The 17,141-nt window shown below is 52.6% G+C and overlaps 1 protein-coding gene across 1 annotated transcript in view; it reads left to right on the top strand.

Annotated features, from left to right (window-relative positions):
* Positions 1 to 2,101: 2,101 nt before the first annotated feature.
* The window catches only part of SLCO2B1 (solute carrier organic anion transporter family member 2B1), a 62,858-nt gene continuing 47,818 nt past the window's right edge, over positions 2,102 to 17,141 (top strand). Inside the window, exons 1-2 of the mRNA XM_063327956.1 lie at positions 2,102 to 2,222; positions 16,848 to 16,951. Coding sequence (XP_063184026.1) covers positions 16,871 to 16,951 — 81 coding nt within the window. The 5' untranslated portion in view covers positions 2,102 to 2,222; positions 16,848 to 16,870. The remainder of the gene's footprint in view (positions 2,223 to 16,847; positions 16,952 to 17,141) is intronic.

Raw genomic sequence — 17,141 nt, 5'->3', positions numbered from 1 at the left:
TGGCCAAGGGGTAGCAGCAGGTGAAGGGATGGACTCAGTCCTCCAGAGCTCTGAAATCATTTGAAATCCAGGTGTTTGAAGAGGTTCAAAGCAAACTGTTTGGTTGGGTGTTTTGTTTTGGTTTTTTTTTTTTTGAAAAAGATACACACAAATGGCTTTTATGGAGACTATAGAGTGAACTTGCAAAAGCGTGTGCAGGATAAGAGTGCATGATCCACTGAGAGAGCAGCAGCTCATGGAGTCTCACGGCATTTGGTCCTGAAAATGTAACCTCCAGGGACTTGGGTTTATGAAGCAAAGCAGTAAAAAACCTTCAGCATTAATTGCCCGGACCCAATATCTCATGTCAGCCTTGCGCTGCCCTCTTCATCCCATTGAAAGCTCAAGGAAGGCAGCGATGGCTGCAGCAGTTCTTGAGAGCTACCAAACCTGGGTTCCCCTGGATGGACAGCATGGCTGAGCCTCGGAGAATCCATAACTGAGGTTGCCCTACTAAAATCTTTCCCTCCATGACCTCCTTTCCATGCTACCAGATCACTGAGCAGCCCCTGGGCTTCGCACCACCATGGTACAGTGGCAGGAGGAGGGAGCTGGAGAGGGACCATCTTCCCAGTCCCACCTAAAAGCTTTATAAATCGGGCTCTGCATCAGAGCTAGTCCATCTGCAGGTGGTTGCGGTGAGGTTCCTGGATTTTCTGAGCAGGGAAATGTATGAGCAGGGTTAGGGCTGGTGAGGAGAGCCCTGTAAACTGTGGGAATGCTGATTTTTGAAGCTGCGAAAGGCCAGCGGGACCAGAGGTCTTGGGGATGGATGTGCAGGGACCTGATTTGAAAGGATCAGTTTATGCCTTTCTCTGGAGCACCTGCAATATCTCCAGGGGGATTTGGTGATGTTTCCATCACCTCCTTCTGGAGAGGTGACCGAGAGGAGCCTCCTGGGGTGGATCAAGCTCACGGGGTGGTTAAGGCAAGCGTCCTCACCTGGGTGCTCAGATGTATTTCCAAGCTCACAGATTAAACACAGCCCCTCCAGCCTGCTCCTGTTGGGGACTGCATCCTCTCCCGTTGCCTTCACCCGAAGATTGTGGGTGTCTCCCTGGCTGTGACGAGCCAGTGATGCTCAATGGTGACTACCAGGTTCTACAAGAACTTCTACACCCCTGTTTATGCAAAACGGACCACCGAGTTTTCCTTCACTGCTGCATTTCCAGAACAAGTTGGTAGCTCTGTCTCCTCTCATGGTGTCCGAGTGCAGGCGGCACCTCATCTCCCTTATGAGAGATCTGTGGCACAGAGATGTCCAAGGCCAGCTCCATCCATGGCACTGCGGGCACACACAGGTCACCGTCCCCAGACAAGCCATCAGCAGATGGAGCAAACCCAACATCCAGGGGAGGAGGAACACACAGCGAAGACTGTTGGGAAGGAGCCGTGCCAGCAGCCAGGCAGAGCATCCAGATGGACCCAAGCAAGGAGAGGACATCCCCAGTGCTCACCCACAGCCGTCCCCTGCACGCAACCCAAACACACACAAAGGCACCAAAAGAACCCCAACGGGAGAAATCCCAGCTTCCCTTTGACAGCTTTAACTGGGGCTGCCTGTTCGTTAGTGCCTCTGTTTTTTTATCTGGAAATATCTTAGTGGTCAGTGGAAAAAAGCAATAGGGAGAGCTATTGAAAAATGAATATCCCGGGGTTATACAAACACACACTCCCGGTCACAAATCCCAGGCTAACACCACAGCTTCAAAAATTAAAGAAATAAATGCAGATAAAGCAATTGGAATAAGAAAATGAAGCCCCGGAGGGATGGGACTCTTGGTTGGAGGGGAGAGGGGACGGGAGCCAGGAGACGGAGTCAAAGCCAAGCCCAGTTTGGACTGGGACTGTGTAAGCAGTTTGCAAAGCCCTGTCTCAGCAAACCGCATAGGCAGCTCTGTCATTTTTTGGATTGCAACTTCAGGAGAAGAGAAAAAAAAAACAAACAAACCCACACAAAAACCCCCCAAATAAAAAAAAATCCTATCGAAAGAGATTGCAAAAGTTTTGATTAAAATGCAGTCCGGCTTTTGAAATTGCAGCCTAAGCCCCACCTCCACACACCCATCCCCACCTCCAGGCTGGGAAGTAAAAGTAGTGAATGGCCCCAGCAGCCGCCGGCCCCGAGGAAAACTTTTTGCTCCCAACGCGGTGGGATTGAGATCGGGAGAGTCCTTGAAACCGTGAGTACGGCAGCGCTGGCTCCTGGCCGCGGCCGGGAGATGCCGAGGACGAGCCGGGTACCGGGCGGGCGCGGGGTCCCGCCTGCGAGCCGCCGGGCGGGGATGGGGTTCGGGAGATGTGAAGTTTCCACAGGCTGCTTCTTCCCGCGGTGTTTCGCAAAACTCCTTGAACCTGTTTTGGCTCAGGAGCTGGATTTTTTCCAATGGCTTCAGAGCTAAAGGAAAAAAAAAAAAAAAACCAAACAAAAAACCCAACAAGGAGCGATTACAAATGTTACCCGCGCCTGTTCCACGCTGGCTTTCTGCACATGTATTTTGTTGCTTCCTCTTTGCTTGCCCTTATTTATTTGAGTCTTTTTTTTCCAATACAGCAGCTCCACTGATTTCTCCCTTTGCAGGGAGTTTTTCCCAAGCCCCGAGGCTGCCGCCGTTCATTTCTTTTACAGTTTTGCTGCTTCTTTTACGTCAACTCCTCTTCTCACCCCAGGTCTTGGCGGGCTGTCAGGGAGGATGCCATGCAAGCATGGACCTGACCTGTACCTGGGCTGGGACAGTGTCGGTGCCACCCGGGGAACCCTGGCCAAACCCAAGCTTCTCCAGCAGTGCATTGCTTGGGAGAGGAACCAGTTCAAGGCAGGAGCCCCGTGCTGGTTAGAAAAAGCCGATGTGACCCTCCTGGCTCTGAGAAAATTGATGGCGGGGAGCAGGAAAGGGTTAACAGCAGGGGGAAAGCTTTTGTGCAGCTCTGCAAGCTGAGGGGGAAGGTGCAAATAGCCCAGTGACCAAGGTGATGGGCTGCATCCCTCTTATTTGTTATGTACATTTGCTGTTCTGGAGGTGAGGGCTTAGTCTGGGGACAAGCCCTGTGGAGGGCTGGCCCTGGAGCCCAGGGCAGGGGGTTGGAACTAGGTGGTGTTTAAGGTCCCTTCCAACCCAAAACATTCTATGATTAGGATTCTTGGTTTCTCATGGGTCTTGCAAATAGTATGTTTGTTAAACCAGCCAATGCTCTAAGCCTTGGAGGTGGGCATAGCCTCCTGGGAGACAGCCATGGGCCAAGCCTGTCCTTCCTGAAAACCTTGATTTTTAGCAGATAGAGGTGAGGTTAAAAGCTGGGAGAAGGCTCTGTGCTTCCCACAGCCCAGCTGATCACACCTTGACCACGCTTGCTGCTTCTGTTGGGTTTCAGCTATAGTTTCCCTGGAGGGCATGGGGACAATGGGGCTGGCTGTGCCGGGATGGGGTGGGGGAGACCTCCCACCCTGGGCGGGGGCTGTTGCACCCCTCTGCTTCCAGCCCCTGCGGATCTGGTTAGACAGGGGCAAGGTTAGACAGGGGCAAGGCTGCCCCGTCCGTGGCAGTACATCCAGGCTGTAGGAAGAGGGAGCAGAGACCATCTAAGGAACCTGAAGGTACATAAGCCCATGCGACCTGATGAAATCCATCAGCACATCCCTACCCATGGCAGGGGGCTTGGAACTAGATGATCTTTAAGGTCCCTTCCAACCCAACCCATTCTATGATTCCGTGATTTATTTGGGGACGCCTCGGGGCACGGGCTCAGGGTTGCTCAAGGATGCTTTATGTCCGCCTGCAGAGGCTGTAAAACTTCTTACTGGTCCTGTTACTGAGCAGGTTTGCAGGTTTCTCATCGTTAAAGAGGCACGTTATGCCCAAGACTCTCTGCAAGGTCTGTGTATGGATGTACCTTAGATCTCTTCTACCTCTGGTGCTTTTTGAGCAATGATCGTGTCAGAAGGGCACATCCCTCCCTCACTCCTTTCTCGCCTGGATACGTGTCTGAGGCACCTTTTCACCATGTGCATGGGTTTGCAGCCGTGCCATGGGCTTTCTCCAGCTGGAATCCCTGCAGTGCACTGGGAAATGGATGGGATCTCTGGACCTTGATGCTGTCAGGTCCTGCTGCTTCGTGTCCAAACCGGGCAGGCCCTGAGCTCTTCACTGCTGTGCTTAGTGTTCCAGGTCCAGTGCAAAAAGGAAAATGCCAGTCAAGGATCATAGTATGGTTTGGGTGGGAAGGGTCCTTAAAGGCCACCCAGTGCCACCCCCTGCCCTGGGCAGGGACACCTCCCACCAGACCAGCTTGCTCCAAGCCCCGGCCAACCTGGCCTTGAACCCCTCCAGGGATGGGGCAGCCACAGCTTCTCTGGGCAACCTGGGCCAGGGGCTCACCGCCCTCACAGCCAAGAATTTCTGCCCGAGATCTCAGCTCCATCTCCCCTCTTGCAGTGGAAAACCCTTCCCCCTCGTCCCATGGCTCCCCTCCCTCATCCAGAGTCCCTCCCCAGCTTTCCTGGAGCCCCTTGAGGGACTGGAAGGGGCTCCAAGGTCTCCCTGGAGCCTTCTCTTCTCCAGGCTGAACCCCCCCAACTCTCTCAGCCCGTCCTCCCAGCAGAGGGGCTCCAGCCCTCCCAGCATCTCCGGGGCCTCCTCTGGCCCCGCTCCAACAGCTCCGTGTCTCTCCTGTGCTGAGGCCCCAGAGCTGGAGGCAGCACTGCAGGGGGGTCTCCCCCGAGCGGAGCAGAGGGGCAGAATCCCCCCCTCGCCCTGCTGCCCACGCTGCTTTTGAAGGATGTTGGAGCAAATCAAAGAACAACGGCAAATGAGGCAAAAAAGAGAAACATTTAGGGCTGGTTATGAGCAGCACGAAGGATACCCAGCCACACAAACAGGCCAGAGCTGAGCTGCTTCAGGAGCTTATCAAAATTCATGTCTGTATTTCACCCTACCAGCTGTTTGATAACCTGATAAAGCATCCGTTTGAGGCAGCGCAGTGCAGCTCGCCCGTCGTTTGCTGGTACAGCTCCAGTGGGCAACGGAGCATCCTTTATCCAAGCTCCCATCAGGATCCGATTTCTCATCTGTGGTCTAAGCCGTATCGATCTGCTCCAAAAGGCCTTTTATCAGTTGTGTGCAGAAATTTCATGACTGCATTTTTTATTTTTTTTCTGCCCTGCACTGGTCTCTGATGTCTTGTGTTCAGGCAGAAGACGGCGAAAAGGTGAAAAACGTTAGAAAGGAGCGTCACTTCCCTGCTGTGGCATCCATCGTGGCATCCACCTGCATCACCGCCCACAGGCAGCAGCTGTATATTTTGCGATATACACCAGTTTCTCTTCATTTTCCCCCCTGTTCTTTGAGTGTTCTTGCCTTTGCTGGCATTTCCAGGCTCTGAAATGCTTCGTCCTGGCTCACCCGAGCACTCCTCACCCAGCCATCGGCCTTCCTGGGCTGCTTGGTTTGCTGCCCTTCCCCCTGCAGCAGCCCGGGGGTCTCTGGGGACCTTGGTCTCGTCAAAAATAAATCCCAACCCACCCTCTCTGTGGTTCCTGTCTCCCAGTTTGGTCCCAGTGCATCTCTGGGGGTGCCGGTGTGCGCTGTGTTCTCGCTGCAGCTCGGCAGCACATCCCGTCTTTATCCTGAACCTCCGGCACATGCCCTGGCTCCAGCCATCGTGGGGATTAAATGCTCGGTGTCTCCAGCCATTGCCTTGCTAAATGTAGACTCAAAGGTATGGTTTGGGAGCCTCATTCCCCATCTCGGGACCTGTCGTTAGCCCCCAGGCTTTGAAAATGTTAATTTTCACAAGAAATGGAGAGAGTGGTCTAAGACGCAGGGAGCAACGCGGGGAATTTCTGGCTTGAAACGTGATTCAAAGACTGCGAGGCTCTGAAATCTCCTCCGGGAGGGATCGATAGTGGGCGTCTGGCTGGAGAAACCCCGGGACAAGTTTGTTCCCAGGGATGCAAGAGCAGGCTCGTCGCCGGCCGGGTGCCGGGCTGCAGACGAGCAGCTCAGCCGGGGCCAGACGTGGCTCCAGCCGCTGGTCTGGGGACTTCCAGAAAATAATCTCCTTTTTCACTGGGCTTCCTTCATCCGTTGGAGTGTGCCAGTCCATACCTGCTCTCGGGGTGAGCAGGAGATGCTGCTTCAAATGGTGTAAAAACCACCTGGCAGTAAAAAGAAGAGAAGCAAGATGCCTCTGTAATAAAGACGACTTTCTGCAGTCCGTTAACATTAAATAATGGAAGAATGACGTCTAGTCCGTCTAGTGGGAGACGTCCCTGCCCATGGCAGGGGGGTGGAAAAAGACGACCTTTAAGGTTCCTTCCAACCCAAATGAATCTATGATTCTATGATTCTGTGAATTAATCCCCTCCGCTGCCCAAAATATCCATGTTTCTTCCCTTTCCCGTGCCAGCTTCAGCTCTCGATGGCCGCACTGGGCTGGGGCTTGCTCCAGCGCTTGCTCTTTGTCCCAACATCACCCCGTAATGTCGCCAACTCTCTTCTACCCTCAGTGTTTCCCCCTGGGTGTTTGTAACCAGCTCCTCTCTGCCTCTCTTTTTGCTGGGTCAGGAAGTTTTTTCACTTCTCCTAAGCTCTACTCTCAGTTCCCCGTCCATCGCGGCAGCGTTTCTCTGCACCTACCCTTCCATCAATCTCTCTTGCGTGCGGGTGGCCGGCGTCGTTCCCAGCTCCCGGTGAAGTAAAACTTACTGGTCTCTCCCCAAAATTTGGGGTTGCCTTGATTGCTAATCTACTGGTTAATCTGGAGGGAGGAAAGAGCTGCCCTGGAACGTCCCGTGGAAATAAATGTGTAGGAAGCAAGTGAACTGGTGTGTAGGTGCTCCTCATGCAATGCTCAGCATCAGCGTGGGGGATCATGTCCACGGTCCTGGGCAGACGGTGTGTGCAGGTGGAAAATATTGGGGTTTGGGTGGTTTTTTTTAAAAGAAGTTGTAGAAAATATATAGCAAGCAACATCTGGACTGCTGCAGGAACACTGTGCTCCTGGGAGCTATTGGGGCTTTCACTCAGGCTGCGTTTACAAGGCTTTTGCAGCGCCTCCTGCTCTTCATTTTGCAACAGCTTCCCCTTCGAAAAGTCAGTTTTTCTCATCGGTGTGTGTCTGCATCCGTCGGTCGCTGGAGCCCCTCTACCCCCTGCCTTTTTCTTGCTTTCACCCCTTTCCTCCAGCAAACGCCCCTGCAAAGTCTTACAGCTCTTTGGAAACACGGAGCAAAAAGCCCATCCTTTTCTCAGTTTTCACTCCTGCCCAAGCATCAGTAAAGTAAGGAGGAAAAAAATTATCAGGAAGGTATTTGTGGTGTATAAAACCCCCAAATGAGGAAAAACTCTGGTTTGGGATCGCCTTCCTTCAGACTTCCATTGGCAGATGTGTTCTTCATAGACTTGAGCACGTGTTTGCAGCCTACGGAAAGGCCGGTCCCCACTGGGGAAAGGGCTTTTCGTACGTAATTCATCACTTTAACTCCTATCCTGAGGTTTCGAGCTGCTTGAAGTAGGGAATATTTCCCTGCCAAACACACAGGAGGTGGTGCTAAAATGGAAAATTCCCACCGAGGACACAAGATATGGCCTTTTTGTAGTACGCACCACATCTGTTCATCCCCCGTACAAGGGTACGCTCAGCATCTGGCATGGTCCGGAGGAGAGGGCTAACTTTTTTATTCAAAATACTGCATGAAATCTTAGGGAGAAGGAGTAAAACTTGCAAAGCCGGCAGCTCCCTGTCTGGCAAACGTCTCACGTGTCCTTGAGCTGAACCGCTTTCACCCAGAGCACAACAGCCAGCACAAACAAACCCGGAGTTCACGCGGGGAGAAACCAAGGGCAGGAGCCGCGCCGAGATGTAACGAGACGCTGCTTTAGCACGGAGCGGGATGTATCCCACGAGAGCTCAGGAAGCAGCAGGATGGCAAGACGGGGGGGGTCTCTGGGGGTACCGATGGCTCCCAAGCCCTGGGCAGCCTTTGAAAATGCAACCAGGTGAATGATTCGTGTCATTTTATGATTCCCAGCCTTGATGCTGCTGTAGCTGGCTGAGAGGGGGATCTTGGCCGCAAAACCTCCCTCGCCTGTAACCTCTGCGATTCTTTCCCCCTGCGCTCTGAGCCACTTCTGCTCTTGGGTGCTTTCCTCTCCTGCCGGCGAGGCCACCCCAGCCCGTGCGATGGACACTGTCTTCTTCCCAAGGATGAGTGATGGGGACAGACTTTTTAGCAGGGCCTGTAGTGATAGGACGAGGGGCAATGGCTTTAAACTAAAAGAGGGAAGGTTTAGACTGGGTATAATAGATTTAGACCAGATAGAATTTTTCCTAGATTTTTTCGCTGTGAGGGCGATGAGCCCCTGGCCCAGGTTGCCCAGAGAAGCTGTGGCTGCCCCATCCGTGGAGGGGTTCAAGGCCAGGTTGGCCGGGGCTTGGAGCAACCTGATCTAGTGGGAGATGTCCCTGCCCAGGGCAGGGGGTTGGACTCGATGGCCTTTAAAGGTCACTTCCCACCCAAACCCTTCTGTGATTCTATGATTCTATGCTCCTATGACAATGGCAACCACCACCACAAGGGTCATCCAGTGCATGGGGACAGTCCCCATGCAACCCCTTCACTGCATCTTGCAGTGCTGCAGCAGGTGAGGACCCCTCCAAGAAGACTCCGGCATCTGGCAGGGCACACCAAGGAGGTCTGTGAGACCTCATCACGCAAATGGGGAGGAGGACTTCATCCTTCCCAGGTCAGTGGGGGTCAGGGCCAGCAGGGATCTCCGGAGAGCACCCGGTCGTGCTTCACACCGGAGCAGGGCTGGTGCCTCTCCCTCATCGACCATGGTTACATTTCATGGGTTTCAACACCAATTTTTCTCTTCCTTCTCATCTTTTAACTTCTCAGTAACAGATTTCCTTTTGTTTAGCTTCTTGTGAGGTTTCTGGGATGTGTCATCCCTGACACATTTCTCATTACAAAGAGTCACTGAGCTGGGCTGATCTCATTTTCACTTTCTTTTTGCCAGTTGGTGCAAGATGGAAACAGCTTTTGGGCGCATCTACACATCCATTTTATCCCTCAATCTTTTTCCAGGCAGGGAACGATGTGTATACGTTGGATTACAAAACATCTTTGCACCCACATTTCCCAAGCCAGCTTCCCATTTAACACAGGCACGCTCATCAATACGCACGCCGACACTCTCCCAGTTTTACCACCGGTGAATGTAAATTCTCTAGAAATTCAGTAGAAGGCAGACAGATTACAGGATATTTGCTGGTATTTTGTCTCCCCTGCTGGGATTTAATTTGCTGTGTTACATTCGCTGTTGTTTACTCAAGCTCTGCTGAGCCCAGCGCGTGCTTTTCCTTCTTCAGTTAACGGGAGCTTCACTGCTATTAATAAAGGCTTTGTAATAGATTTACGTCCTCAGGAATGGGACAGGACCCTGGTGCCACCGAGCCTGGTCCCCTGACATCGCAGCCAGGACCATTGCACATGTCCCAGAGAAACTGGGAGGTTTTGGGGTACTTTGGCTGCCCTGGCATCAAAGAAAGGACATCTTGGGAGCACGTGTGGAGCATCCCCTAGAGGCATTTAAGAAACGTCTAGATGTGGCACTTCAGGGCATGCTCTAGTGACAGAGATTGTAGGGGTTTGGTCGGACTCGATGATCTTTAGGGTCCTTTCCAACCATGAAGATTCTGTGATTCTCTGATCTTAATCTGTGCTGCGAAGGTTTATGGGATTATCTGGCCGAGCTCTGTACAGATGGGGGGTTATTCCCCAGACTGTTGCCCCCCATTTTGTCGCTTTGTCACTGTCTCCTGGGAGCGGTGATGAGAGGTCAGGCAAGCAAGGCTGTAATTAATGGCAATATTTTATGGCATCATCTGGTGCGGGACTGACCTGCTGGTGTGTCCCGGCTCAGCTCCCTGTCCCCACAACACCCGGGGCTTGTCGTGACAGGCTCTACCTTCCCCAGGGATGCTGTGCCCCAGGACAGCAACGTGGAGAAAAAAGGTCTCTGAGGACGAATCCTTCATCCGTAGCTGAAGGAATAATATCAACCGATGGATCGCCAGCAACAGGCAACTTTGCTCTCTGAACGACCACCCATCCGTCACCTTCCCGGGAGTCTATGGGTCAATTCCGTGGGTGCTGGGTAGCTGCTGGTTGGGGTCCCGCTGCATGAGCCGCTCCACTGGGCCCCTGCACCGAAAACACTGTCTCCCAGAGGCCACCCTCGGTGAAACCCAGCCACCCGCGCGCCTCGCCAGGCTCCTAAGCACCGCCATTGAGCACGGCAAGTCCCTCTGGATTTTATGCGAGAAGCAATTTTGCTCAAGAGTTTAGTTTACTTGCAGGCGTATAAGGAAGCAATTTTCTGCTTCATCAAGGTGCAGCGCTGGCTTTAAAGGGCTTTGTGCCAGGGTCAGTGACTCCGCTCGTGGTGCTCCTGTCACCTCTGCCTGTCACCCTGCCTCTCGGTGGCTGTGTCTCCCTAGCAAATGAGTTTCACGCTCCTGTGATTTGGGGGACAAAAGGTGAAATGCATCATTGAGGGCTCCAGCAGAGCAGCATTTGACATCATAAGTACCTCGCTGGGGTAACACCTCTCCCCTCTGATGAAGTGTGTAAGGGAATACAGCTGTGTCGGAGCTGGTGGGTACGGCTGGGCGTGACAGAGCAGTGCAGAAACGCTGCTGCGCTGTGGGGCTTCGCTCCCTGCAGTCGAGGAGGGGAAGAAGGGAGGACGAACGGTGAAGCGTTTGGATGGAGGTTCTCGGAGGGGTTTCTCAGAGCAGAACTGGGCTGCTCTGTGCGCTAGCGAGGCGTGAAAGTGTAGTGGGGAGCAGACACTGGCCTGCTTGACATCCATGGTGAAGATCATCCCAGGAGGAAGAGATCCCACTCCTAAGTCATGTCCATCAGCAGGTGTTCAGGGAGAAACATGCCTTTGCCACCACTACTTGCCCCACCGCTGTGTTTCTCAGACATCCCTTCCCATCCATGCATGGGATAAGCTCATCGCCTTTGGTCAGCAAGAGGCCACCAGCTCACCAAGCAGGCTTCCAGCGGCCATGTTGTCCTGCTTAGTGTCTCACCAGGAGCAGAGGACTGAAGCCAGGCAGTGGCATCTACTCCAGCTTTGCAGAAATGTCCCATCACGGTCAGGTTGGACGGGGCTCTGAGCAACCTGATCTAGTTGAAGATGTCATGGCAGGGGAAGATGGACTAGATGGCCTTTAAAGGTCCCTTCCAACCCAAACCATTCTATGAGTTCGTGATTACCGTCGCCAATAGACCAACATGCAGAACCCGTGTTTTTGGGATGGCTGGAGGGGACTCAGGAAGGAGAAGGGTTGCTGCTGGGCTGCCCTTGGGTCTGAAGGCAGCTCGGACCATCCTCTGCCCTCAGTCCTGCGGGCAGGGACTTGCCCATGGCCACAGCCTGGTTCTTCAACCACCCCAACCGTCTAGACAGCATTCCCTAGCTGGAGTCCCAGCTCTTGCAGCAGCATCTCAGCTCATGCTTTATTGTCTAGGACAAAGTTCCTTCTCAGGCACAGCTGAGTGCAGCCTGCAGAAATTGCAGGAAGGAGTAAACAAGGCTCTTTGCAGCTCCCTTTCCTCCACAGCATGTTCAGGGAATGGCATCCGCTGTGCTAAGTCCACCCCCGCTGATGCAAGCCGCAGCATTTACCTGTCCCAGCTTATCTGCTGCTCCCCAAAGACTTTATAGGGGCAGGTGGTGTCTCTTCCCTGGCTTGTTCTTGGGGAAACTGAGGCACAAAGGTGGGAAGCAGCTTGCTCCGGAGTTGAGGTCAGGATGCGGGTGCAGGTCCTGGTCTGGGAGTGGGTCAGGCTCTCCAAAATCAAGGGGTGGCACTTCGGGGTTGACTATTTCTCCCCTTTTCCTGTGGCCCTGGCGTGGCCCCTGCATTCTCTGTGGGTGCCACCGTGGACGCGCGGGGATGCTTGGAGCAATAGTGATCCCCACCGTACATCCTCTTCCTGGGATGCTGGAGGGTCTTTGGGCCACCAGGGACCCCAGGGCTGCAGACCTGACCCGGGCACATCCCCCCTCACACCAATCACCTTGGGATTTGGTCTTTTTTGCTCTCTTCTCTCCTTACCCTGATGCAGGTGTATCTTCTGGGATTTGCTATCTCATCGCTCCCTTCTGCCTCCTTCCCCTGCCGTACCCAGCCTCAGCACTAATCCTGCAGCACCAGCTCTGCCTCCTTCCTCCAGAGGAGCAGATTTGGTGAGACCTCTTGGCCTTACCTAGGAGAAATTGCATTAATTGAAAATAATCCTTCTTTCCATCTATAGATGTCCATTCCCTAGGAGAAAAACATGGCTATCCCCAAGCAAGTGCCATCCCTGGAGTGTGCTGCCACGGCTGGGCTTGACCCAGTTGAAGGAAACAAGAACCAGACTGACCTTGGCACGCTGCTATCTTCATGCAATTTGATTTTTATCAATTAAGTCTTATCTGCCTTTCTATTTGCACTGGTCATTGCCCCTTCTGCTGGATCAAAGTACTTTTCTGTTTCATTTTCTTCTTAAAGCAGCATTGTGGTTCAACGGTATCTGAATGCAATAGGTTACTATCATTTTTAACTGCTGGCAACCTTTGCAGCATTTCAGATCTCTGCTGAGTGTATCCCCTTGGGTCTCTCCGTGGCTCACCCACCCTCCCTCTTTCGAAGGCAGTGCATGCTCTCAGGTGTGAAATGGAAGTAGGAAACCTTGCTGAAGGTGAGATGAGGGTGTGCATGGTGGGATGGAGTCAGGCTTGGCCGTGAATCATAGAATGGTATAGGTTGGATGGGACCTTAAAGGCCACCCAGTGCCACCCCCCTGCCCTGGGCAGGGACACCTCCCACCAGACCAGCTTGCTCCAAGCCCCGTCCAACCTGATCTTGAACCCCTCCAGGGATGGGGCAGCCACAGCTTCTCTGGGCAACCTGGGCCAGGGGCTCACCACCCTCACAGCCAAGAATTTCTGCCCGAGATCTCAGCCCAATCTCCCCTCTTGCAGTGGAAACCCCTTCCCCCTCGTCCTATGGCTCCCCTCCCTCATCCAGAGTCCCTCCCCAGCTTTCCTGGAGCCCCTTGAGGGACTGGAAGGGGCTCCAAGGTCTCCGCGGAGCCTTCTCCAGGCTGAACCCCCCCAACTCTCTCAGCCCGTCCTCCCAGCAGAGGGGCTCCAGCCCTCCCAGCATCTCCGGAGCCTACTCTGGCCCCGCTCCAACAGGTCCATGTCCTTATTATGTTGGGGACTCAACCTTGGCCATCAGCTGCTGAGAGACGATGCAGGTTCTCCTTCATGCAGGGGACTCCCCCGCAGAAAAAGGAACTGAGTTCCTCTGTGGCAGTGTGGGAAATTTGGGGTCATTATGGTGCACGGTGAAGCGTGAGGGACTTTTACACCCTGCTTGGGCAGGGATTAGCGAAAACATTCCTACCAGTGCTTTCTACTATTTTTTTCTACAAGAAGTCTATGAAAACTCATTAGGGAAGAGGTTGGACTAATTCCAGGTGTAGGAGGCTCCTGGACACCCTGGAGGGTTAAAGGATGAACACATTTAAAGGAGGGGCTGGAAAGGATGGGCAGGGAGACCAAAATACTCCTAGAGAACACAGGACTTGCTGTTTGCAGGTCTGCTTGAGCATATCTTTGGTGAGAAGGGCCAGGAAAGACATTAATAGAGTTAACCAGGGAAAGAAGGGCATTAAAGCTCCATGAACGTGCCCATCCCTGCAAAACTGGGCTCAGACTCCTTTTGCTTTCCTCCCTCTCTACCCTGGCACCCTTCCTCTTTTCCCTGTGGAGCCCCTGAGCTTTCAAGAGGCTCCAGCAGCAAAGTCGGTAGCTGCAAATAATTCATCACAGGGCTGCTCCCAGAGACAGGAGATATTGGACGCCGTGGTCTGGAGACAGGCAGGTGCTTTTGCTCCGGCGCTGCTTAACCCTCCAGAGGTTCAGTGGAGCTTTTCATGGAGGCTTTAATTTATGGTCAAATATACTTTATTGATCCCATCCTGTATTTTGTTGTAGCAATATCTCCTTGTCTTGAAATGGGGCTGAGGGCAGCAATTGGTTTTTGCAGAGAACGCGCTGGAGCTCGTAACTCAGCCACATGCAGAACCTCCCCTTGAATTTACCTCTCCAGTGCAGGGCATTTAAGGGTTGTATAAACGCCGCAGTTAAGACAGTATCCTCTTGCCAGAATTTACATCAACCTGTACATTTGTTAATTTGTTTGAGGCTACGGTACTTGCTCCTTTGCCTCTCGTTGTGGGGAAAATAGAATTAGGTGAAATAATGATGGAAAGCCTTTCACCCCATTTGCTGCAGAGCTCGCAGATGCCGCTGAGATGGAAACATCTATTAGAGTGTACTGAACAACAAGCTAAAGCCTAATGGGTTTAACGTGCCTCCAAACAATACAGCTTCCTGAGCAGGATGCCTGGGCACTAAAAACCCAACAAAGACATCGTCCTCCCGCACATCATTCATTCCACAGATGTAGCCAGTGAGAAGGGAGGAGGGAGAGCAGGTCCAAAGGGAAGGAGGTCAGTGGTGCAGGCAGGGGGAAGGTGGCTTCCCACAGATTTACATTTCTTGGTGCGGTTAAATTTAGGTGGTGGTTGAGAGGCAGAAAGCACATGTGGAAGGATTCAAAAAACACAATGGGTGAAAATGAGAGGCAGGAAAGGAAGGCTTTAATCCATCAGAGACCCAGCGTATGGAGGGATGGAGAAGGATTTGCTGGACCCTGGAGAAAAGGAGGCTGAGGGGAGACCTTCTCACTCTCTACAACTCCCTGAAAGAAGGGGGTAGCCAGGGGGGGTCGGGCTCTTCTCCCAAGGAACAGGTGATAGGACAAGAGGAAACGGCCTCAAGTTTCACTAGGGGAGGTTTAGGATGGATATTAGGAAAAATTTCTTCATTGAAATGGTTGTCAAGCATTGGAAGAGGCTGCCCAGGGCAGTGGTGGAGTCGCCATCCCTGAAGGTATTTACAAGCCGGGCAGACGTGGTGCTGAGGGACATGGGTGGTCTTGGCAGTCTTAGGTTGATGGTTGGACTTGATGATCTGAAAGGTCTCTTCCAACCTGGACAATTCTCTGATTCTATGATCCTCTCCTGCAGGCAGGAGCTGTCTGTGCCTCCTGCTTCAAGCCCACAGTCCCCAAAACCCACCCTCATTTAGGCAGAGCTTTGGTTGTCTATAGCCTGCTCTTGGGAAGGCCATCTGGCCAGCCAGCATCTCCGAAGCTGCATGATCTCATGTGCACTCTTCTGTACGTCTTGCCCTCTTGCAACCATCAGCCTTGTGTGATGGGGAGCTGAAACCAGTTGCATCCCATAAGGACATTTAGCAGTAAATGGGACCTCAGCTGCAGCTGGTGAGTTTGGCCTCGCCTTTGTGGGTTCTTCATGTCTGAGCAGATCCCTCACATTTGGCCCAAGGCTGCTCCAGCACCAAGAGCTGAGCTAATGCCCAGCTGGGTTTTCCTCTCAACTGCTTTTCCCTTCTCTTCAATGCTGTGGGTATTTTTCTAACTCCATAGCATTGACCTTCAACTCTGGTGTCACTGAGTAATTAAAAACATACCTAGAAAGCTAAGACAACTTGACATAGAGCAATATATGACGTGAAGGCTGGATCCTGGCCTCAGCTGTATCTAACCAAATCAGAGAAGGTCCTCTGGGGTTTGTGGAGCTGCAAGGAAGGAAAGAAGGGGAAGGAAATGAGGCTCAAGGAGATTCACACCAGCACGGTGGAGAGCAGAGCTGGCCCCAGGCACCGTGTGAGGACCCCAGGATGCTCCCTGTGCCTGAGGTTCAGGGTGGGATTAGGGGATCTGGAAACCTGTTTACTAATTGGGATGGTCCATCTAGGTGTGTGGTTGATACCAGACAAAAAGAAGCCAAGATGTCTTGTGTAGTTCAAGGATATGAAGGAGTTAATCAGAGCAATCAGAGTCCCACAGTTTGGGACAGTAAAGATTGCACTCCTTCCTCCTAGGGGTATTGAAATTATTATTACAGGACCACAGAATGGCTGAGGTTGGAAGGGAACTCTGGAGATCATGTCAACACTCCTCTTAGTGCAGCCCGGCTGGCTTGCCATGCCATGAGCGTTGGTGGCTCGTGTCCAACCCAAGGTCATTCTCTGCAGAGCTGGTTGGACCCCAGCCAGTGCTGGTGACTGGGGTTGCTCCTCCCCAGCTGCAGGACTTTGCACTTCTCCTGCTTGAACTTCATGAGGTTCTCCAGCCCGTTCGGGTCCCTACGGAGAGCAGCACAACGATCATCGGCTGTGGCAGTCCTGCCTCCCAGTCTTGCATCTCCTGCCAACTGGCTGCCCCATCACCACCCAGGTCATTGATAAGGGCGTTAAACAGTACCCATTCAGATAATGTTTAAACAATATTGGCCTTGGTTATGTTGAACAGCGCCAGCCCCAGTTGTGCTCTGGTGTGGCTGGGATTTAGGCACACCAAGATCCTGGCTCAGCGCTGCTTTGTTGCTTTGGAGTGAAATGATTGATAATTTTTAACCTCTCAGGTGCCCTGGTGATGAGCGTGTTAGTGTTTTGCAGGCTGCTTTTTTGCTTTGCAGAAGCGAAATGCTAAAAGAAAATGAAAAACAGGAATAATTAATAATTGCTTACGACGACCCTGCGCCTGCTGTGTGGGTGTTTGCAAAGCACGACAGGATTTTGCTGTGCTGAGCAAGGCGAATTCAGGCAGAGCAACTTAGCTTTGTGCTGAATTTATTATTTTGGCAGGCGGATAAAGGAGACCTGACAGAATGACGAGTACCGCGACAAAGAGCAGCTACCCGGATGGGTCCCGGAAAACGCTCTGCAGGAACCCATTTCTCAGTATCAAGGTAAATACCTCCGGCTTTCTCTAATCCCCCTCTTGGATTACTGGCCTGGTAAAGAGGAGTTTCTATTTCTGCGGAAGGCATCGATAGCATTTCTGTTTACAAAATGTATTTGCATATGGATGGGGTGCTCCCCGTGGAAGAAATGCCATTGGACGTGCATCCGGGACGGGGATGTTGCAACGCAAGTTTA

The sequence above is a fragment of the Chroicocephalus ridibundus genome, chromosome 1 (assembly GCF_963924245.1).
Source record: "Chroicocephalus ridibundus chromosome 1, bChrRid1.1, whole genome shotgun sequence".
In the NCBI taxonomy this organism is placed as follows: Eukaryota; Metazoa; Chordata; class Aves; order Charadriiformes; family Laridae; genus Chroicocephalus; species Chroicocephalus ridibundus.
The sequence above is the reverse complement of the archived record's forward strand: the minus strand, read 5'-3'. Positions and strand labels throughout refer to the sequence as shown.